The sequence below is a fragment of the Macrobrachium rosenbergii genome, chromosome 37 (assembly GCF_040412425.1).
Source record: "Macrobrachium rosenbergii isolate ZJJX-2024 chromosome 37, ASM4041242v1, whole genome shotgun sequence".
Classification (NCBI taxonomy): Eukaryota; Metazoa; Arthropoda; class Malacostraca; order Decapoda; family Palaemonidae; genus Macrobrachium; species Macrobrachium rosenbergii.
This window is the reverse complement of record NC_089777.1, coordinates 36,459,346-36,483,409: the sequence shown is the minus strand read 5'-3', so window position 1 is coordinate 36,483,409 and position 24,064 is coordinate 36,459,346. Positions and strand designations below refer to the sequence as shown.

The 24,064-nt window shown below is 39.4% G+C and overlaps 1 protein-coding gene across 5 annotated transcripts in view; it reads right to left on the bottom strand.

The window, feature by feature from the left end:
* LOC136825489 (beta-secretase 1-like) overlaps window positions 1–24,064 on the bottom strand; it is a 294,215-nt gene that overhangs the window by 104,868 nt on the left and 165,283 nt on the right. For 4 of the 5 annotated variants that reach the window (XM_067082034.1, XM_067082033.1, XM_067082036.1 and 1 more), the window contains exons 7-9: window positions 18,534–18,647; window positions 16,968–17,139; window positions 9,737–9,853 (exon numbers count right to left, since the gene is read on the bottom strand). In XM_067082034.1, coding sequence (XP_066938135.1) covers window positions 9,737–9,853; window positions 16,968–17,139; window positions 18,534–18,647 — 403 coding nt within the window. The remainder of the gene's footprint in view (window positions 1–9,736; window positions 9,854–16,967; window positions 17,140–18,533; window positions 18,648–24,064) is intronic. The other variant, XM_067082035.1, reaches the window with a different exon arrangement.

Here is a 24,064-nt window from a genome sequence, read left to right as displayed (position 1 = left end):
GATGCAAACTGTGACAGGGCCAGACTTTATTCCAACAGTCATCTGGAAGGGCTGGGCTTTGCAAGAAATCTCAGGTCCCTTATTCTGGTTTGAGTGCTGTTGGGAAGAGCACAAAGAATATCCCAACAAAATCCCGGCCTCAAAATACATCTGCTGGATGTAACGTGGGTTTTGTTCCTATTTATTAGGGAAGGTTTTTGACTGGAGTGTGTTGACTACTACTCTCAGGTTTCATCAGCACTCTTCCCTGGTGGCTTTCCAGATTAGCCAATCATCTAGGTAGGCCACCAATTAAATTCTTCTTTCTTGAGCTCCAATAAAGTAAGTACAATAAGGCAGTCCCTGGTTAATGGCGGGGGTTCCATTCCAAGCTGAGCGCCGATAACCGAAAATCCCCAATAGTAATGGTAATAAATGGCACTTACAACATCATAAGTGCCAATAAACCGCTGATCAGCGCCTAAAGGAAGTCCCCAGTTAACGACGGTCTTGACCTACACAGTTGCAGTCTTATGATGCTAACAAAAAATATTCATAAAAAATCTGGTTCCGTCATGCACCAAAATTCCAAAGTCACAACAGCGGGCCGGGTGACATTAGACTGGGTACAGTACTAGTTAGTTTTCTGTAAAAGAAAACTTGTGACGGCTTTGTCTGTTTGTCTGCACTTTTTCTGTCCACCCTCAAATCTTAAAAACTACTGAGGATAGAAGACTGCAAATTGGTATGTTGATCATCCACCTTCCAATCATCAAACATACCAAATTGCAGCCTTCTAGCCTCAGTAGTTTTTATTTCATTTAAGGTTAAAGTTAGCCATAGCCATACTTCTGGCACTGCTATAGGTACCCATAACACAGGCCACCACCAGACCATGCTTGAGTTTCATGGGCCGCAGCTAAGAGTTTCATGGGCATTGGCTAAGGCCACCACCGGACCGTGGCTGAGTGTCATGGGGTGTGGCTAAGAGTTTCATGGGCTGTGACTGAAAGTTTCATACAGTATTATACACTACAGAAAACTCAACTGCGCCAAAGAAACTTTGGCGCACTTTTTATTCTTTCTCTCTCTCTCTCAGTTATTGGCGACCTGGTTTTACGGGGCTTGTCTAGCGACAAAAATCTGCAATTTTCAGCGCTGAAAATTGCCAATTTCCAGTTACTGGCGCTGATAATTTGGGTATTGGCGCTGAAACATACCTAACAGAGGTGCTGATAGGCAGTCCCCAGTTATCAGTAGGCTCGGTTATCGGTGATCCGGTTTTACGGCGTGGCGCTTGTCTAGCAAAGAAAATCAGCAATTTTCGGAGACAAACATTGCCGATTTCCATTCATCAGTGCAGATAACTGGGTATTGGTGCCGATACATACTGAAAATTGGCAATTTTCGGCACTGATAAGAGCCCAAAAAGCGCCGAAAATCAACATCACGCCATCAGAATGGAACCCCTGGGGACTGCCTGTAAATACATTTTTTATGATAAAAAAATATTTACTAATTTTCAAATATTAATATTAATGTAAACAAAGCAAAATATCAACAAAATGTTCAAGTAATATCCCTCAATATTGATCTATTATCATCATAACATGTACTACACTGTATAATAAAAACCGTCCCAACATTTGTAATTGTTTTGCAAATGTAAACATAACTCAGTTCATGCTCTCTCTCTCTCTCTCACATATTGAGATAAGAGAGAGATTTTTTACGCATATGTAACATGTATGTTTGTTTTGTATAGATTTATAGATAGACGTGACATTACTTTTGTCATTAATTTTTTCATGTTTCCCATGCTATAATTACAACTTCCTGCATTTAAATAACAAGATAATTTATGTGGGTATACAGTATCCGTATGATTTATGTAATCTTAAACTTATCATTATTTCTTATATACAGTGACCCCTCGCTACTTCGCGATTCGATTATCGCAAATTCACGACTTCGTGGAGTTTTTAATATATATTAATGGAAAATATATCGCGGATTTTCTGGAAAATTCTAGAAAAATCGTGATATATGAACACCCAAAATTTCTCATTAAATCCATTAAAATATTAATAATAAATAGTATTTCCTAGTCTAAGAACAACAAAACCAGCGTAAAATAGCAAAAATACATATTTGCACTTGTAACTATAAAAAAAAAAATCTGGAAAGTGGTGTCTATAAATGGAAAGTGATGCCTATACAGTACAGTACCACATGTTCCATTGTTGGGAAAACACAAAGCGTACCATCTCGGTGACTAAGTGCGTTGTAACACGGGCTGTGATTGATGCATGGGAGGGAGACGACAAATCACAGCTTCCCGATTTCTAATCGGGCCTGTGGTTGGTGCTTAGACTGATGCTCAGAACCCGCTGCATCTCCCCTTGTCTCTCTCTCGCGGCCACTTTGCTTCAAGCTTTCTCGCCAAACGGTTTACTTTACTCTGTGCTGTGTGATTTTTTTGTGGTTTTTGTTGAACTTTGCTTCAATTTTCAACCCCAGCAATGGCTCCCAAGCGTGCTGCTTCTTCCAAGGCTGGTACTGAGCCTGAACGCCATCGAAGAATGATGACGATCGCTGAAAAGGTGAAACTTCTCGATATGTTGAAGGAAGGGAGAAAGTTTGCGGCTGTAGCCCACCATTTTGGCATGAACGAATCCACCATTCGCTACATCTACAAGGACGAGGCGAAGATTAGGACGACAGCTGCTATCACCTTTAACAAGTCGGCGAAGAGAGTGGTTACCGCTCGTAATAAAACTATCGTCCGTATGGAAGCTGCTTTGGCCGTGTGGATAGCCAACTGCCGAAAGAAGAACATAGCCTTGAATACGAACATTATTCAAACAAAGGCTAGGAGCCTGTACAAGACCTTCGCCACTAAGGAACCAGAGGACGACAGTGGCAAGCGCAAAGAACGTGAAGATGAAGAAGATGTAGATGATCCGCAACCGGAGACGTCCAGTCATTCACCATGTAAGAAACTGTAATTTTCTGCTAGTAAAGGGTGGTTTGCAAAATTTCAGAAACGCTACGGCCTAAAAAGCACTTCCTTGCATGGCAAGGCTGCTTCGACTGACACGGTCGCTGCTGAAACATACGTCATGAAACTTTCAAGAAGATTATCTCTGAAGGTGAATATCAGCCCGAACAAGTTTTTAATATGGACGAGACGGGCTTGTTTTGGAAAAGAATGCCCTCGCGAACTTTCCTGTTCAAAGAGGAAGCAAAAGCCTCTGGCTTTAAAGCATACAAGGATAGTGTGACCCCTGTGATGTGTGGCAATGCTGCAGGGTTTTTATTAAAGCCAGGACTTATTTACAAGTCTAAAAACCCAAGGGCTTTAAAAAACAAAAACACGAATCTGCTACCCGTACATTGGATGCAAAATCCAAAGGCCTGGATAACGAAGATGCTGCCCTCCAACTGGTTCCACCAGTGTTTTATCCTGCAAGTGAAGGTGTATCTAGCAGAAAAGGGCATGCCATTCAAAGTCCTTCTCATTATGGATAATGCTGGTGACCATGCTACTGATCTGTCATATTCGGGGGTCTAGGTTGAGTTCCTACCGCCCAAAACGACGTCACTTATCCAGCCAATGGACCAGGGAGTTATTAGGGCGTTCAAGGCCCTATACACGAGGAATGCCCTGGCGAACCTGGTTGCTTCCGTGGATGTCGCCCAAGAAGACGACGATTTCAACTTGAAGGCATACTGGCGGCAGTACACAATTGCTACGTGCCTCCAAAATATCCACAAGGCATTGGAAGAAATGAAGCCTGCCACCATTAACGCCAGCTGGAAAAAGTTGTGGCCCGAGGTTGTTTACGACGACAAAGGATTTACACCTGCCGAAATCCAACACTCGGCAGCACAGAAAGCTGTGCAGTTAGCTGTGATCCTTGGAGGTGAGGGCTTTGCAGACATGACCACGGGCGACGTCGACGAACTTCTAGACTGCCACTCCCACCCGCTAACTGACGAAGACCTTGAAGAGTTGACGAAGTCGGTGAGCGAAGAAGAAGAAGCAGCGCAGCAAGAAACAGAAGTTGTCTCCCAAACTGGCTTGACTTTGGAACGGCTTGACGGGCTCTGCAACCTGGCTAAGGAACTGCAAGAGTGGTTGCAGGAATGGGACGACGATATGGTTCGATCGGTTCAATTCTGCAACGTGGTCGATGACGTCATGGCCCCCTACAAGATGCTCTTTGACCGGAAAAAGAAGCAGCAGCAGCAACTGCCAATCACAATGTTTTTGCAGCCTCGCAAAAAAGAGCCAGTTCCTGCTGCTGCTACTACGGTTACACCTTCGGAAACCGCGGAAGAAGTGGAAGAGGTGCCCCAGGACATGGCACCGCTGTCTGAAGAGACATAAAATACAATCACTGACTGCGCAGTAAAAGTCATCATCACCTTCATCATCATCATTTTTACTGCGCAGCAAATTCATCACCATCTTCATTCAAGTTTTACTTCAACTTATTTTGTGGTGAGTACAGTAACAATCTTTATTTTTTTTTAATCTTAAGTGTTACTGTACTGTATTACATGTAATACAGTACAGTAACATGATACTGTATTGTATTACTGTATATATTATTACTTGTATACTGTATTTTTTTAAATCTAAAGCTTGCTGATCACGTCATATACTATAGCTACTTTACCACAGCAATTTAGCCCCTGTTACATGGTACTGTAAACTTACCTACCAAAGTCATATTGCTTAACAGTTGTCCCTGTTATTAATAGAGTAAAGGGTGGGTTGTTAAGAGTACAGGGAGGGTTTTAAAAAGTCCAAATACTGTACACGTTAAATAAATAAATATGCTGTTTGTACTTCGTAGAATTTCAATTATCGCAGCCAGTCTTGGAACCTATCTCCCGCGATAAACGAGGGGTCACTGTATTGTAAAGTATTGATGATTAAGGAAAATATAATAAATTAGGTAAGATTTTAGCACAATTCTTCGCTTTTCCCAATCTTTTACTGTTACAAAGTCTCTCATTTAGAGGGAGAGATGTAGGCCTGTCAATTAATCTTGACATACTGACGTGAGGGGTAGCACCTGGGCAAACAGTCTCTCTCTCTCTCTCTCTCATTTTTATAAATTTAGATAAGGAAGAACTCTTCTGTTATTTTTCATTTTTATAAACTGTTTAGTAAGGAATTCTTCACCTTTTTTATTTTGATAAATTGTTTAGGTAAGGAATTCTTCACTTTTTTTCATTTTCATATATTGTTTAGGTAAGGAGTTCTTCACTTTTTTATTTTTAAAAATGGTTTAGGTAAGTCATTCTTCACTTTTTTTAATTTTTATAAATTTTTTAATGTCAAGTACTGTATTTATTGCCAATTATCATTTTTATGATTTTATCTCATGTATCTAGATTGTGTGTATAGTACTGCCTCTATTTTGTATGTGGCCCTGAGCTGAAATATTATTACGATTATTATGGTTCCGACATACACCGAATTTCGACTTACAACAACCCGTAGGAACATATCTCTGTCATAACTCGGGGACTGCCTGTACAGTATACAGAAAAATTTATATAAACAATGTAAGCGTTCAAAGCTGACAGGTCAGGGATCACCCTTCATTCGGAAGAATCCTTCTCGGGGACACAGAACAGTAGTGGCAAATAAACACTTAGTTCTCCATGGGCACTTTTAAGAGGGGTTGATTTTTTGAAAAATACTCCTTTTGTCCCCAAGGGAAGGACTTCCACTGCATGTGATGCTGAATACTAGGACCCCGAATGTGCAAGTCCTATTGAGCTCCACCTCTTCCCCTGCTTTTAATACGCAGTCCAGGAGTTGATCTTCCTTTTCCCTGGTAGGAGTGTCTTTGTCCACTTCAAAAGGGGTCCTGCTGCTAATATTGTTCTTTCTTCTGTTGTTGGAGGGATCTTTTAGTAGTGACTGAAGGTTATATGGCTCTGATTCATAATGAAGAGAAAACTCTCAAGAGTATTGTTTCCCAGATTCTCCTTTTTCAAGATTGCATGCATTGTGTCATTCCATTGTGGGTCTCAATCAATGAGTCGTGCAGCAACAGATTCTTCAAACAGGTTCCAACAGAAGGGGGAAGAATTTAATAGGGAGGTTACATTGGGGGTGGAATGTTGGAGTCCACCAATGCTTCCTTTCAGGCCTTAATGCGACACTCCACAAAGTCACAGTGTTCCCCGTAGGGTTCGCATAAGTGTTTTGGCTACTGCAGCGAACATTGTTCTGGAAGACTCTGGAAGCTATTTAATAGCCACTTCCAGCATAGTAGTGTAAGTTACAATATTGAGGAGGTGGAGGCTAGCATAAAATTGCTATTTTCTGGGCAATGGCACTAGGAGCACAAAGTCAGAGAAGCAGTCAGGCTGAGAAAAAACATGGAAGCGCTTTTCAATAACAAGAGACTACACCTGACTATTCAAAAATGAAGGACCCCAAGACACTGCAGATGCCTGTGATGAGGAAAAGCAGGATGATCTTCTTACTGGGGCCAGGAAGGATGGAAGGGTGCCATGGAAAGGTTATGAAGGCTCTCTTTCATGTGCTCTAGAAGGATGGAGAACAGGATGTTCATCAGCTAACCTTTAAACTCCTCATCATGACAGCTGGGTAGGGAAGCCAGAACTAGGGGGACATTGGCTGTGGTGACAATGTCAGGATGACCAAGACAAGCCTCAGACAGTGCAAATGCAAGCAGAAATATCCAGCAGCAGCAAGTGAACAAAGTGAGAACACATTAAAAAATTTTTGGAACAATTCTGCAAGTACTTTGAGATCAAAATCACAATTAGGAAAAATTATGCCAACTACTTAAATTATAATGAAAAAAAAAAAGAGCTCTGGCTAATTTATATGAAAAAAACTTTAACAAAAGCTGGAATAAAACTTTAGAAAATTCATGATACAAAGGTCTTGTAAACTGTAACTAGCAGAACAGAGATCATTACCAAAATGTTACAAGATAAAATACAATGTGAGTATCTATGCAAAAATATAACTAGTATGAAAACTACTGTAAAAATGCACCTCTACAATTTACTGCGAGAATGCTTCTAACACCAACTACAAAATATAAACGATAAAATATTAAGAGAGAAAAGAAAAATGAGAAATTGATATACTCCTTAACCCCAAATAAAACTTTCAAGAATACTGAGTATGGAAAAGACCTTAATCTTAAACACTTCATAATATACAGTGTACACTTAAAACCCAATTCATACTGTACTCTACAGTAAATGAAACACAAGAGGTTATACTTGTGAAATCATTAAAACATGACTCACTAAATAAAAGAAACTGTAAGTCTTGGTGCAGATAAATGAAAGTTTAAGTGGCAAAGGAAATGTATTTTTATTTTCTATTCCCTCATATCTGTTTATTTGTTTCTCTTTGCAAGATGACTTCCCTTAGGAGACCTCGGATTTAAAGCTTACTGATTCTGTCCATAAGGGTTTTCAGCTGAAGAGGTAAAGAAAGAAAGAAAGAAAGACACTTTTTAAAACTAACTCTGATCAAGAGAAGACACCCTGCCAGTGCCATTCACCAACCTGAGTTGAGGTTCTGCTGAAATTCTTGTTATTCTCATCATACACAGCTCCATGAAAGTGGTATCATTAAAAATAATTTAATGCAACAGAGTAAAAAAGATTCTATTTTGAACTGTACCAGTTGGTATGACTGAGATTTCACTGGAGAGAGAGGAGAACCAAAATAGGATTACTGGGGGTTGAAAATGAAAAGAAATGACACTTACTAATCCTGAATGGTTTCATAAGTATGTGTATCTGTTGACCAGTTATCAAATATGAGAAGTGTCATTTAATTGACAACTCAGGACCCACAGGACCTTAAATGCATGCTCTAACATACCTGTGCACATTAACTACCTTCCTTTTTTTCTTTCATTGACACAGGTGTTTGGGATTTGCTGTGATGCATGAAACAGGTTGTTAGAGCAATGGGTCTGTGAGTTCTGAACTAACAATTTTTGGCTGATGAAATACTGAGCCCCCCATATTAAGGTAGATCCTGTTTCTACACCAATCCAAAATATTTCTGTAAAATGTATGAACACAGATATCCTACAGTAATGCTAAAGAAAGCTATACAAATGGAGACACACATTTAACTATTACTTAAGGTGCTGATATTAACTTCCCTAAAGGGTTGAATGACACTAAAATCAAAATCTTATTCCAATGCTAAGTGTGCTTAAAGCTTAAGTTTCTCTACATAGTTGCTGAAAAAGTCAAGCTTGCTTCTAATTTCTAGTCCAAATTACATGAGCAACTGTGTATAAGATACTTGCAATGCATTTCAGTCAGTCTTGATTTTGAGACTGGATAAGAGGTAGACATCATTTAACAATATTTCAGTGAATACCTTGTTTATGCTAAATTTGAAACTTTTTTTTTTTTACCTTAAAAATATGTAAGGGGCCTTTTTCATTTATTAACTAAAATGCTTCAATTGGCTTATTGTCAATAAATTGGAAGAATGCTGTAATATGATCAGCAACAATTATGAAATTAGCCACACTTAGGTCTTCATTACTGATCTTTCCCTTAGGTAGGTACTATTTAAAGTGTCTTGAAGGACACACTGTACATGAAACCCAAGATTTTTTGCAGCATCTTTTTGGCCCCAAATGCACTGCTTTCTGTATTTTATTTGTCAATGTTGTCTTTGGTCTCTTCATACTTAGCTGGCCAACTTCTTTAATTTACACTGTGAATTATCTCACCTTATTTCAAAAGCTATCCCCTAAGCAAGCCCTATGAGTGTCTAGAAATGAGACTCCTTGGTCTAGTTACACTAATTTATAATACATGATCTTGTCCAAGCATAATGTCCACGGCAAATTTTGTAAACCTAAAGCAAATGTGAGCGAGAATGTACTGTATTACATATAAAGCATTCTGCTTAAATGACTTCACAATATAAAAAAAAATATAAAAAGTTAATGTTGCAAAAAATACAAGCTACCTGGTAGATCTATCACAACTAGTCATTAGCTGTGTTTGCCAGATCAACATCCTACATATAATTCACATTTACTGAATAAGATTAAACTTATTTCTTATACTCTACTACTACCATTTTATGTGGCAGTTATTCCTATCACCATCTCTGCGAAATTTTCCCTTTGATCATAAATACTTTGAATATTCTGGTCAAATACACAACTACACCACTGCAACAACACCTCACAAGCAGTCCCATTACCTTATCACTCCATTAATTTAACTATATGTTGCACCATTATCAAGTGGTTCTGCCATTGCATCACCACCTGAGTACATTCTTCAAGACCAATTGAATCACCACCTAAGTACATTCTTGAAAACCAATTACTGAATGTCAAAATGAAATAAGAACAGTTCTCAACTGAAAACCTTAATTGACAGTGGCTTTCAAATTATCAAAAGAATACTAACTTCACATAATATTTAAAGGGTCTTTTGTTTCTATATAAGTATCTATTTTACTGACCTGTAGTCTTGGAGAGGATGTAATGAGAAAACAAAGTAAAATCAAAAGCCGATTACAACAGCACCTCAAGGTACTTCAGTTCCTTCACATCAAAATATTATAAACATCAATAAAAACAAGTCCACATTGCAAGACCTCTGAACACGGAAAATAGTGAATTGTGTAAACAACTTTTTACAAAATGTCAATAGTTAACTCTATCATTATTATAATAGTTTTAAAAAATCTTACCTGAAGAATTGTAAATCTTGCCAAGGACAACATTAGGACCACAGGATGACTTTGAGAATCCAATGAAACTGTGTCCACGATCAAAAGTTACACATAAACCCTCCAAGATTACAGCACCTGGTAAAATAAATGATTCATAAAAATACTATCTAACTATCTTATAAAATGTAATTTTTAAACTTAATATACAGTAATACAAACAAGCACAATTTTATCATTTCAGTTCACATGCCAAAATACAATATGACTACTACACTACTACTTATGGCAAAAAATGCCAAGACCTCTCTGTTGGAGAACCTGGTCTAGGAGCACACACTCATCTAAACACCTTTTTCTTCGCACTCCTGAAGATAGCTCCATAAGGGAGAGCAGTGGCAATTATGGTATTTTCCAGTCTTGGGTGTTGTCAATGCAGACCCAAGATGTAACTCCATATTTACCATGAATTATTTACGAGATGTAGAGATTCAGTTCAATCATTCAGAGCACTCTTGCCCCTCATTATGACAGGGGAACTCAAATCTTGAATGTTTAGGGTAGCTATACTCTAGCCTTTCCTATTTACTTATGAAATTTTTGGGGAATTTGAAGGTGCTTAGTTTGAGATAGGTAAGAGCCTTCACATTCATTTACCAACTTTGCGCTGCTGGCCTAGGCACAAGGCCTTTTGTCCCACTTTCATCAAAGTGAGAGTGGTATCCCTGCAAGGAGCCTCCAGAATCTTTCAAAGGTCCTTGCAGCCTAATGAATTAGTCTTTTCCTGGCAAGAGTACCAGGTAAGAAGCATCTTATTCCTGGTGGAATTTTGTATTTGCCTTGCAGGTTATTATTTGTCCTCGTTCCTTTCTTCCACCTCCTTTTCTTCAATGTGTGAATCAGCTAACATAATAGAGGTAAGATTCATTTCAAAAATAAAAATGTTTATAATAAAATTAAATTTAAATACTTACCTTTCTATTCTGTATCACCCCCAAATTTCCCACTCATGTGGATGGAGAAAAATCTGAATGGTGCACAAGAGACGCTTGAATCACCAGAAAGGGATGGGTTAATAGACAGTTAAAACTAAATGATCAGGCTAACTTTTTAGTTTTTACACTCTATTGTTCTCCTGCCTGACACCTGAATTACAGTTATCATAATAGAGAGGTATTTAAAAAAATTTTATTATAAAAATTTATATACAGTCAACTCCTGTTATTCGCGGGGGATTCAGACCACAAACACACGCAAATAGCTAAAATCCACAAACACTTGACATCCCCCTCTACAAATGCTTATAACTGGCTATTCAAATAGTTCAAAAACCAGACCCCCTCTTTTAAAAACGTTTATAACTGCTTATTTTAGTAGTTCAAAGACCAAATGTATACCTTAAACTATCATCCTAGTTTAATAGTTTATACTCTGTGTAGGATGATAGTTTCAAGTATGTGAGAAAATGGATGTACTTGAAAATAGGGGTAACTTGAATTGTTTTTACACTTAGCTGTAAGCCATATATTTTTAAAGGGTAATTTTGTAACATGACTTTTTGAAGTGATATTAAAGTGTTTTAGATAATAGTTTAATGTGTACTATTACCTAAAACACTTTAATATCACTTCAAAAAGTCATGTTACAACATTACCCTTAAAAATATATAGCTTATAGCTAAGTGTGAAAACTATTCAAGTTACCCCTATTTTCAAGTACAGTACATCCATTTTCTCACATACTTGAAACTATCATCGGGTAGCTTACATATCCAAGGTACGCCCCTGCAGCTCATTAACAATGACTCAAAATTAAAAATTGCACAGAATAAAAATTGTTCAGCGGGCCCGATTCTACCCAAAAAGTAACTTACTTGACCAGTTAGCTTGATATTCCCGAACGACAATTTTTTCAGCGGAGCGTAACTTTTTCTAAGTACCAAGTCAACGTGATCGGTGTCACGGAGCAGTGCTCTCCTGTAGTTAGTCAGATGGCCGAAGTGCGGCACTTTTCTCAACCCACAGTTCCTAAGGCTGCCTCCGCACGGCGCCACGGCCGTACCGCGGGAAATTTAATTCCGTCCAATCGTATCTCAGGCTGACCCAGGTCATGCCCTAGGGCTTACGGATTAAATACTTTGAACCAATCATAATGTGTTCTATTGATATGATTCATAAGCTTAGGCCAACACCAGAACCACGCTTTCTTTCTTTCTCGAACCGCCGTGATGGAAAATCACGATTTAATTTTGTTCCCAAAGGTTGACTCCGTCGAAGAATTCAATTCCATCACGGACCTCTACATAGGCCAAGTCCTCGCATTCATTCGGAACACTGAGGAATTCACGAAGTGGCTGTACCAGGAAGGTCTGTTAGGAGACTAACCCGGATTGTGTTGTGAATGCAATGTCAGAAACCGCCGATTTCTTAAAGATGGTGTCCACCCAGCTACTGGACAGCCAGTGTACATGTCCGTGAAAAAAGTCCACCCAGCTACTGGACAGCCAGTGTACATGTGGCGGTGCGTGAAAAAAGGTATCTCCGCACACCACTGTGGACTGGTACAACTTCTGCAGAGATGTTTGCTGCAAAATACTGCTGGCTAACAAGAAAATTGGTGGCCCCAGTTATATTGTTGAAATTGATGAGAGTAATATTGTTGAAATTGACGAGAGTAAATTTGGGAAATGTAAGCACAACCGTGGCCATAAGGTGGACAGAGCTTGGGTGTTCGGCGGCATTGACCGACACGATGCGTGAAACGTTTTTCAAAGTGGTTCCGGACCGCTCAGCTGAAACTCTGCTCCCGGTGTTGCTGGACAACGTGCTTCCAGTAACCACAATCATATCCGATTGCTGGAAGGCGTACAGCAAGGTCCAGGACCATTTTTTCGCGCACAGCACCGTGAACCACAGTGTGAACTTTGTAAGTCCTGATGACCCGAGTGTACACATGAACACCATACCGTCGCAGGGGCGCGTTCTCAAATGGAGTGCGCTACCGATACACGGTACGCAGAAACCACTTTACCAAAGTTACTTTTCTATGTACTGCGTCCAGAAGCGATACCTAGAAGGTGTTCCGTGTCCATTTTGGGCCTTCTTGGATTTAGTTAAGCGCGTCTACCCACTCAAGAGCCGCCGACATCCCCTACCTCTGATTTACTTTCCCAACCATCTGCAGAAGACCCGGACCGAGCAATTCTCCCTCACCTATTCGGCAGCCAGCAGTTGCAAAGAAGCCAAGGACAGTAGGACCTGCGGAGCTGATACTGTTACCTACGTGGTCAGACAGCAGCGACTTTGAATAAGGTAAGCACACAGCATTTACCCGCCTTTTTACATTTGTTTTGCTGCTAGGTTAGGTAGGGTTTTGGAACTGACCCTAGTGTGCAGTTGTTTTTTGTAACCTGTGGCTACAGTGAATACAGATATTACCTCTTGCCAGAGCATACGTGCCTGCCAAGAATCATTAAAAATGAGGATAAGGCGCGCAGCGCTGTTCCACCACCCCGATCTGAGACCAGATATGTTAAAAAAATCACCGTTGTTTTTGTAACCTGTGGCTACAGTGAATACAGATATTACCGCTTGCCAGAGCATATGTGCCTGCCAAAAATCATTAAAAATGCGGATAAGGTGCGCAGCGCTGTTCCGCCACCCCGATCCGAGACCAGATGTGTTAAAAAAATCACCATTACATAATTTATGCCCATTCTAATGTAGGTAGGGAGGTAGGGAATAGCCTAACCAAGGTTTCTTATGTAGGCTAGCATTTTCCGTCTGCCCTGATGTAGGTAGGGTCAGTCTCACACATGCAGTGTAGTGGGTCAGCTTCATGTACGTAGATTAGCGGGTCAGCATCACATATGTACTTTGGCGGGTCAGAAAATAGCGAACACTACGTTTCGGCAAGCAGGAAACCCGACTTTCGTTGCTGTAGTTTAGCGGGTCAGCCTTATGTTTGTAGCCTAGCGACTAGCAGGTCAACCTTATGTTTGACACAACCTTCTGTTGCAGACTAGCGGGTCAACCTTATGTTTGTTGCATAGCAGGACAACCTTTTGTATGCAGACTAGCTGGTCAACCTTATGTTTGTTGCATTACAACCTTTGGCAGACAAACCTTATGTTTGTTGCCTTTTGTATGTATGCAGACTAGCGGGTCAACCTTATGTTTGTTGCATTTGTATGCAGACTAGCGGGTCAACCTTATGTTTGTTGCATAGGGGACAACCTTTTGTATGCAGACTAGCGGGTCAACCTTATGTTTGTTGCATTACATAGCGGGTCAAGCGTTTGTTTGCTGCAACCTCGACTTTTGTATGCAGACTAGTCAACCTTTTTTGTTGCATAGCGCAACTTTTGTATGCAGACTCAAACCTTATGTTTGTTGCATGTAGACTAGCGGGGCAACCTTATGTTTGTTGCATAGCGGGACAACCTTTTGTATGCAGACTAGCAGGTCAACCTGCATATGTTTGACTAGCAACCTTATGTTTGTTGCATAGTGGGACAACCTTTTGTTTGCAGACTAGCGGGTCAACCTTATGTTTGTTGAATGGTGGGACAAATGTTTGTTGCATGCAGCAAACGTTTGTATGCAGACTAGCGGGTCAACCTTATGTTTGTTGCAGCCAACCTATGTAGACTAGCAGGTCAACCTTATGTTTGTTGCACAAACCTTTTGTATGCAGACTAGCGGGTCAACCTTATGTTTGTTGCATAGCGGGACAACCTTTTGTATGCAGACTAGCGGGTCAACCTTATGTTTGTTGCATAGCGGGACAACCTTTTGTATGCAGACTAGCGGGTCAACCTTATGTTTGTTGCATAGCGGGACAACCTTTTGTATGGACTAGCAAATGTTTGTATGCAGACAACCTTTTTGTATGCAGACTAGGGTCAACCTTATGTTTGTTGTTTTTGTATGCAGACTAGCGGGTCAACCTTATGTTTGTACACAACCTTTTGTATGCAGACTAGCAGGTCAACCTTATGTTTGTTGCATAGCGGGACAACCTTTTGTATGCAGACTAGCGGGTCAACCTTATGTTTGTTGCATAGTGGGACAACCTTTTGTATGCAGACTAGCGGGTCAACCTTATGTTTGTTGCATAGCAGGACAACCTTTTGTATGCAGACTAGCGGGTCAACCTTATGTTTGTAGCCTAGCGGGACAACCTTTTGTATGCAGACTAGCGGGTCAACCTTATGTTTGTTGCATAGCGGGACAACCTTTTGTATGCAGACTAGCGGGTCAACCTTATGTTTGTTGCATAGTGGGACAACCTTTTGTATGCAGACTAGCGGGTCAACCTTATGTTTGTTGCATAGCGGGACAAACGTTTGTATGCAGGCTACAACCTTTTGTTTGTTGAATAGTGGGACAACCTTTTGATTAGACTAGCGGGTCAACCTTATGTTTGTTGCATAGCGGACAACCTTTTGTATGCAGACTAGCGGGTCAACCTTATGTTTGTTAGCACAACCTATGCAGACTAGTGGGTCAACCTTATGTTTGTTGCACAGGACAACCTTTTGTATGCAGACTAGCGGGTCAACCTTATGTTTGTAGCCTAGCGGGACAACCTTTTGTATGCAGACTAGCAGGTCAACCTTATGTTTGTTGCATACAACCTTTTGTATGCAGACTAGTGGGTCAACCTTATGTTTGTAGCGTTTGTACAACCTTTTGTATGCAGACTAGCGGGTCAACCTTATGTTTGTAGCCTAGCGGGACAACCTTTTGTATGCAGACTAGTGGGTCAACCTTATGTTTGTAGCCCAGAGACTAGCGGGTCAACCTTATGTTTGTAGCCTAGCGGGACAACCTTTTGTATGCAGACTAGCGGGTCAACCTTATGTTTGTAGCCTAGCGGGACAACCTTTTGTATGCAGACTAGCAGGTCAACCTTATGTTTGTTGCATAGCGGGACAACCTTTGTATGCAGACTAGCGGGTTTGTTGCATACCTTTTGTATAGACTAGCGGGTCGACCTTATGTTTGTTGCATAGCGGGACAATCTTTTGTATGCAGACTAGCGGGACAATCTTTTGTATGCAGACTAGCGGGTCAACCTTATGTTTGTTGCATAGCAGGACAACCTTTTGTATGCAGACTAGCAGGTCAACCTTATGTTTGTTGCATAGCGGGGCAACCTTTTGTATGCAGACTAGCGGGTCAACCTTATGTTTGTAGCCTAGCGGGACAACCTTTTGTATGCAGACTAGCGGGTCAACCTTATGTTTGTTGCATAGCGGGACAAACGTTTGTATGCAGACTAGCGGGTCAACCTTATGTTTGTTGAATAGTGGGACAAACGTTTATATGCAGACTAGCGGGTCAACCTTATGTTTGTTGCATAGCGGGACAAACGTTTGTATGCAGACTAACGGGTCAACCTTATGTTTGTTGAATAGTAGGACAAACGTTTGAATGCAGACTAGTGGGTCAGAAACTTGAAATTTTTTACGTTACGGCCGCCAAAAATCCCAGCTTTTGCTTCTCCCCACCCAAAACCCCGGTTCCCAAAACAGTCCCCCTTACCATTTTTATTAACTTTTCTTTTGCTTTCCCTTTGGGAAACACCACCAAAAACACGCTTTTCATTACCGACATGAAGCAAATGGGGAGCTATTTAAAAAGGGCGTGTTTTCTATAGCAATTTTTTGGCGCCAAAAGTAGGGTCCCGTGGACTTTCAGCGACTCCCTATCATCCTACACAGAATATACCTTAAACTATTATCTAAAACACTTTAATATAATTTCAAAGTCATCTTAAAACATTACCATTAAAAATATATGGCTTACAGCTAAGTGTGAAAGTTATTCAAGTTACCCCTATTTTCAAGTACTTCCATTTTCTCTCACAGTATTGAAGCAGTCCCTTTTTCTTTTTACAGCATGGTACTGTACTGGGACGTTAAGTACTGTATACAGTACCTTAATGTTTAATATGCATTGAAAAATAAATACATTTTATTGATAGTCTGCTGTTTACTTTAATATTAATACTGTATGCAAAAATTAGTAAATAAATTTTTGTCATAAAAATGTATATATTTCAACATAATAACATGAACATACAGTAATTAGTGAATATTCTCAACAAAAAATCTGCACAATACCAAATTTTTCGTGAATAATTTGGTGATAAGTTCCACAGAAAAACTGGTGAATAGGTGAAGATGTGACTCTTGAATCATGAATAGGCGGGGGTCAACTGTATAACAAACGCAGTGTGTTCTTACCCAAAACAGTTCCAGTCTGAGATTCATCGATGCCAAGAACCCAACAGTCAGTGGTGTCATTCATAGCATCTGGGGCAGGACGAAGATAAGACTGAGGCGGAATGGTAATTGGAAACGCTGAAGTATTGCTGTGTGCTAGATGAACTGTTATGTTTGGGAATGCATCCCAGGCCTGTAAATGAAAACATTTTCTCAGAATTAATTTCATATAAGTATCTAGTTCTAAGGATAATGGGCCCAGATATAGTGTTTAATATAAAGGCAATGACTAATAAAGTTTTTGCTTACATTTAATTGGAATTTTGAACCCTGAATTTATACCCAATCTGGTCAGTTCTATTAATTCCAGAGTTGAAGATATTCATCATTATATATAACAGATACAAGTCTCTGCTAATTATTTGTTAAAGTTGATGACCAGGCCATTGTAAAGACCATAATTCCCCATTAGATTCTGAAGCATGGAACTGAGCTTGCCTTGTACGACAGGCAGCTCCTCCTTTAACTTGTTAGAACTCTGGCTCTTCTACTACAAGCAATTCAAGGTTACTGAAAGTAAGTACAGATGATGGAAGGGTGTAAAACGAAAAGCAATGATTTGTAACTAGAAGTAAAAACTTGTTTGGGAGATTTTTATATATTTTCATATGGGGAGCAAATATACAAAATAAAAAGAAATTTGTATTTTTCCTAACATGCGAACCTATGCTTTCAAATATGGAGTAATCTGCATTTACGTAGCTTCGGCTGTCCTTGAATCATCTCTGAAAAACAAATTCCTAACACTACCTGGGTCACGTGGTGTGACCTGGCCTGACCTACTATTGTTCATTGTATTCACTAGAGTTCACACGTTTCCAAGTCATTTCGCTTTTTCGTTCATACTGTTCCTTTGTGATGGGGAGGGAGTATATACTTCCCATGCCTAGCGATTGTCTGACCCTATTTAGCACCTCAGTGGTCGCATACACAAACAAGCAAGGAGGCACGATGTCCCACGACCTGAATGGCATGGCTGTAGAAAACTGAAGTGTTTTTTCTTAAGAACAGAGATACCTGTAAGCCTGCAAGGCTTTGGCTAAGCCTTATATTTACTGTACTGTATTTATGTATCATAAAGTAGTCTAACAAAACTGCAGTTTCTCTTATAAATATTCACAAGGCTCATTGAAAAAATTTGTTCTTGAATGAGAACTGGATGTGATTGCTGAAGTTGGCCAGATTGGTGAGAAGAGACCAAAGGAATAGATGAAAAGTAATGGCCATAAAACAATACAGCAGGAGGCTAAAGGATAGCTACCAAGAACCTTTGGTATCATGTAGTGTGTTGCTCAAAGCTCACTATAAGCAGCACGGGGAGCTGAACGTAGATGGATCAAGCTTCTTTTGAGTTCATACTTAAGTGAGTTACAGAGTTCATACTTGTGAGTTACACAAAACAACTAAATACCTGGTGACTTGAACTGAACAGATCATTCTAGATATGAGGAGCAACAGGTTTCAGCTACTCAAGGTCATGGAAGGGGCATAATCATCAAATGGAAATTTCACTGGAAAAGAACTTACTTCTCTGTCAAAAGGCCAACAAACTTCTTCAGTGCCAGACCAGAAGTTTTCTGATAATGGTGGAACAAGTGCTGAAGTCTGCATTCTTAATTCTGCAACCAAAACTTTGAAAACCTGTAAAGTAGGACTTATTTAGCAAAATGGCCTTTTTATATAAAATAAAGTTTTATAAATACTTACCGAGCAATTACATTATTTTATATCCACTTGTGCGGCAGCTCAAAATTTAAAAGTCACGCCAGCTCTTCTATTGTTTTTGTGTTGGCGACAGCCCCGCCCACAATCGGGGAATGATAGGAAACAACCAAGCAAATGAGCTCAATTCATTTATGCCCTTATGTTCATGAGAGGGGAGGAGGGAGGGCTCCAATCAAGTACAGTAATTACTTGGTAAGTTTGGTAAGTATAAAACTTTATTTTATTATAAATATGTCATTTTTATATAAGTGACTTACCAAGTAATTACACTGCTGAATCCCACACTGACAGGAGGTGGGATACATGGACACATTCTACTCCAAAACATTCAGTAATGGTAATGAATTTGAAATGGAAAAAGTTTGCTAGCATTGATACAATGCTTGTTGTTTCCTTACCTGGCTAGGGAGCTACTGCAGGTGATTACTGCCTCTGGTCGGAGCTCATCCTAACCCGTAGTAGTGTGGCATAGGAGCCATGGGATATCTCTACTTCAAGTGGGGCTTTGCAGCGAAGGAAAAGTCCAATGACTTACAACGTTAAGACAAGTGCCCTTGCCCTGGGTGCAGTACCAAAAAACAACAACCAGACAATGCTATCCCTACACTGAAAAATAAAAACCACCACCCATCCACTAAAAACTGGTGGGCACTCCAGGTACACAGTACCTGCAGGCTCCCCGTGACTAACACCCACACCAACGCAAAGAGGTCAAGGATAGGAAGGAATGCTTCCCATGCTTCTTCCTCCAGTACCTTGCCAGCCACAGATAATGGTCCCACATTCATTCATCAAAGGTATTCTCTTTTGAACATGAATGTCCCCTACAACTAGCACAAATCGTGTGGGAGTCATAAGTAGATTTAGTTAACCTGGTGTTACACCCCTCCCAACAGTATCTAGTACTAGAGGACCTGGAATCAGACACAATGAAACCACGATTAAGTCAAAACTAAGCTGGTTATATAAACCTAAGCTAACACCAGTAATAGAAGCTAAGAAAATATAAGAATATTTCACCAGATCCTGAAATAAAACCAAAAGACCAATAAGAGAATTCAAAACAGAGCTGCTGCAAACCATCGAAGTTAGCTCGACAGCCGGCAGACATGAATTGAGCTCTTTTGCTTGGTTGTTCCCTATTGTTCCCTGATAGTGGGTGGGAATGTCGCCAACACAAAAACAATAGAAGTGCTAGCGCGGCTTTTAAATTTTGAGCTGCCACACGAGTGGAAACAATAGCAATGTAATTACTTGGTAAGTTACTTATATAAAATTTTGAAACACTACAAAACTATCTTTAATATAAGTCCTCAAATTTCAGATTCCTACTGTAAAATGTGGTGAATAACTTGGTCATAACCATGGACTCAAATTATGAGTAAAAGTCTTCCATTTCAAAATATAAAAAAAGCAATTGATATCTGACAAATTCTTATTTTAAACTTATATATAAACATCAAAGTTCCACAACATAACAGTCAAACAAACAAACTTCAAAGTTCCACATCACACAGGGTTAGACATTCATGATTTATTTCTATTACCTTCCATTTTTTGCATTTCCTCCTAATAGGGCATGCCACTTACAATGCAGCTTGCACATAAAACTGAAGATGATATTTTAAGCTCTTTCTGGTAACTATGAATGAAAACAAGGGCTAATAAATTACACCAAATGTTACTGATGTCCTTGTTCTTAATTATATCTTATCTCAACTTTATACATGTCAATATATTTGTTGTGTATATGGAATATTGTAAGTAGAGCAAAAATTTTTTTTATTTATAAAAATATTTCTTATACAGGCAGTCCCCGGTTACTGGTGGCCTCAGTTTTCGAAGATCCGGTTTTACGGTGCTTGTCTAGCAATGATGATAACTGGATTTTCTGCCCCAAATATGTGCCGATCTCCAGTTACTGACACTGATAACCAGGGATTAGCGCTATTGTCACTGATTTCTGCTTATCAGCAATTTTTGGTTATCGTCACGCCGTCGGGAATGGAACCCGCGCCGATAACAGGGGACTGCCTGTATATAACTTTGTGTTGTTCACATCAAATACATGTAAATATGTGTAGGTAAAATAAAATAAAAAACTAGAAATAAATAATACATTTAGTAAACACAGTCAACTAAAGTGCAAAGTACAAAGAAAATAAAAGAAGTCAAGCAGCTCTTGAATACATATAGGCCTAGACTAAGAATCAAATACTGTAGTTGAAGTCCTAACCCACTATATATTATCCATAGTCCTGACCTACATGCAATAATGAGTTACCTGACAGCTTTTATTTTCTTTGTATATGGCACTTATAGACGATTTTCAGTTTCCAAATTTTTGTGATACCATTTTTATTTTCAATACAAAACAGCAAAAGTACAGGCAACTTTCATTATACGATTTGGTTACCTTCCTCAACGATAGATTGTTAAGAGTTCAGATACTGAAAGCAATACATAGTGGGTTTAATGGAGACATGCTCCTTGCACCCCAAAAACAAAATATATTTATTATAAAAAGTCCAGTAGCCAATTTGCAAGCATTTATTTCAATTTCATATACTGTACACAAAATTGCACTTGAAATAAAAGGTATCTAATAATTATAATTTTGCTTCTCTCATACTGATTTTCATCAATTCTGATGGCTTGGGATTTACCAAGCCAACACTATCCACACCACCACATAAGGCATAAAAAGTGGAACCAGATATGCTACTGCATTTATTTTGGAATCATAAAGGATTTCTGCACCCATATCTATGGGTTGCCTACTACCAGCCCTACCACCATTGAACAGAAGTATTAAACTTTGACAGCTTAGCCACTCTTTATCCTCAAAGGAGTTACATTCTCATGCTTCCCCCAGGGCTCCATAAGACAGAGAACCAATCTCAAATAATTCTCTCATAGTTGGTCTCAGCCAGAAAAGTGCTTGTTTGCACAGTGATAGAATATATAGGACTCAGGACAAAAGGGCTCTATCTCCTGTCCAGAGCAACTGCCTCAGTTTCCCCTTCATCCTACTCGCACAGATATGACAACAGTGCGTATGTCGTCTATCTTCCTCATTACGCTTTAGTCTGTCCAATAGTTCACTAATCCCCAGATTTTGCTCCTAAAATGTGTTTGACTGTACATTTGTCGATCATCATAACAATTCTGAAGCTAAGTACATAGTTTTAAGACCCAGTGAAGAGGTTTACTGTATTTCCTTAAAATTTGTTACAGCTGGGAGCCAGTCTGTCTCCTGTAATGTGAGAAGTTAGGATTAGATTGCTAGGCTTTGCTGTAATTACCGTGTTGTTTTTTCCTGTCCAACAAAGTGATAATTAGCATTAATGGAATAATACTGGACAATTTTGTTACTGAAACTCATTAGTCAATGAGTTTTTAACAATGATAGATAATTTAAGGTTAAATGGGTAAACTGGCTTAGCTTTACTTCTTGTTTATGAACCACAGCCATGATACTGGCTCCCAATCATGCTTGACTTACAAGCCTTGATGTTTACTATAAGCCAGTATTTCCTTTGTAGTATTTTTTAATCCAACTAAATGGATTTTGTGATATAATGGAGCAGGTAACTACAAAAAAATAGAGGAAGAGCGCAAATGGTGATACAAGCATGAAACTTGGCTCAAATATTCTTCTTGTCCCTTGGTCTCATTATCAACCTCCGGCCACACAAAATTTTGCCATTTTCCAAGATGGCCGACAGGCTTTCGAAATGGTGTCCTGTGGATATTCAAATATTGGTATTTAATTGATTAATCACATTCAAATCCCTATGTCACTCAAGTTTATATTAAAATATTAAAAACAAGCCTTTATATATGTATATACATCATTTCTCTGCATAGAAATATCCAAGATGGCTGTCACTATATAAAAATGTTTGCCAAAATGCCAAAATTGGTACTTAAGCTCATATATGAGGCTAAAGGTTGGGTAATACATGGATTTCAGGGTAACTTCAGCCTGGGGTAACAGTTCAATTTTTTGTAGATTAGAAATCAATTAATCCCCAGTTAATTAATTTTCATCCTCATTTAGAAAAAAAAAAAATAAAAGTGTAAAAAGTGTAATAGTGTAGTGTCAGTGTACAGGTTGACAAAGCTGAAACTTAGCATGAGGTTCAGTGCTAGCTAATGGCAGAGATTTGTTATTAGTTTCCCAAATGCTGTTTAGCTAGCCCCATTTCAAAGTTATACAGCTGCACCTGAATTAACAGGATGTGCCAGCACAGGAGAGCCGAGCCAAGGAAGATGGGGCTTTAGTCTTCTAGATGGTGTACAGATCATTTAAATAGCATTGGATGAATGATCAGGCTAGGGGTAGGATTATGACATATCTGAGCCTAGTTGTATCCCATATCTGAAAGTGCATATATGTTATATAGGTGGTAAAATGATAAACCCTCGGCCTATAGAACAAAAGCAATGGCAGGACAATCTTGGAAGTCAACACTTTCCTGAAGGGAGATAGTACGATTAACTGGAAGCTTTGTTGCTTGTGCCAAGAGGACACACGTGAGACTAGTTGATGCATCTGGTGCTCGCTATGTTACCCTTGCTACAAACATTCCTGAATTCTATAAGTTAAATGTAATGCCTATACCATTTCATCCCAAAAGGCTTGATGAAGGTGATGGAATTCTGCAGACCTTTGAAAATAACAAAGTAACATATCATGAGTCATGTAATACTGATGTGCCCCATCAAAAAATTCCTAGCCAGTTGAAGAGGCAGTTGAAGAATCCCAGAAAATTGGGGATGATTATGATTGCAGTAAAAGCAGATGTGCCAGAACCTACTAGCATCTGTTTCCCATGCTTCTTGTCTGAGCTTGAGATGTACCCAGAATATTGGGGAAGAGACCAGCAGTTGACTTGAGATGTGCAGATGGGTGCTGATGGGTGCTATTTTACAATGGTAGGACTTTATGATTTGTACAAACAAAGACTGGAACAGCTAAATGTTGATGCTTCCTTTGTGCACCAAACATGGTTGAAAGAAGATACTTGCCCGCATCCCAGAACTGGAGAACTTTAAAAAGGGAAGAGAAATTTGGTTTGCCTACAAAAGAAAAATGGGAGATGCCCTAGCCACGGCATTTAACTACACTGATGCACTAATCGTGGCCAAAGCAGCTAAGATATTGAGGAAACAGATGCTTGAACATGAGAAAGAATTTGTTGGAACCTTAACAGCAGACACTAGAAGAGAATCTGTGCCACCAAGTTTGTTGGAATTTGTAAGTGTGCTACAAAACAATGGCAATATAAAATCCCAACTTGAATATGGAACAACATCTACTAATCTAG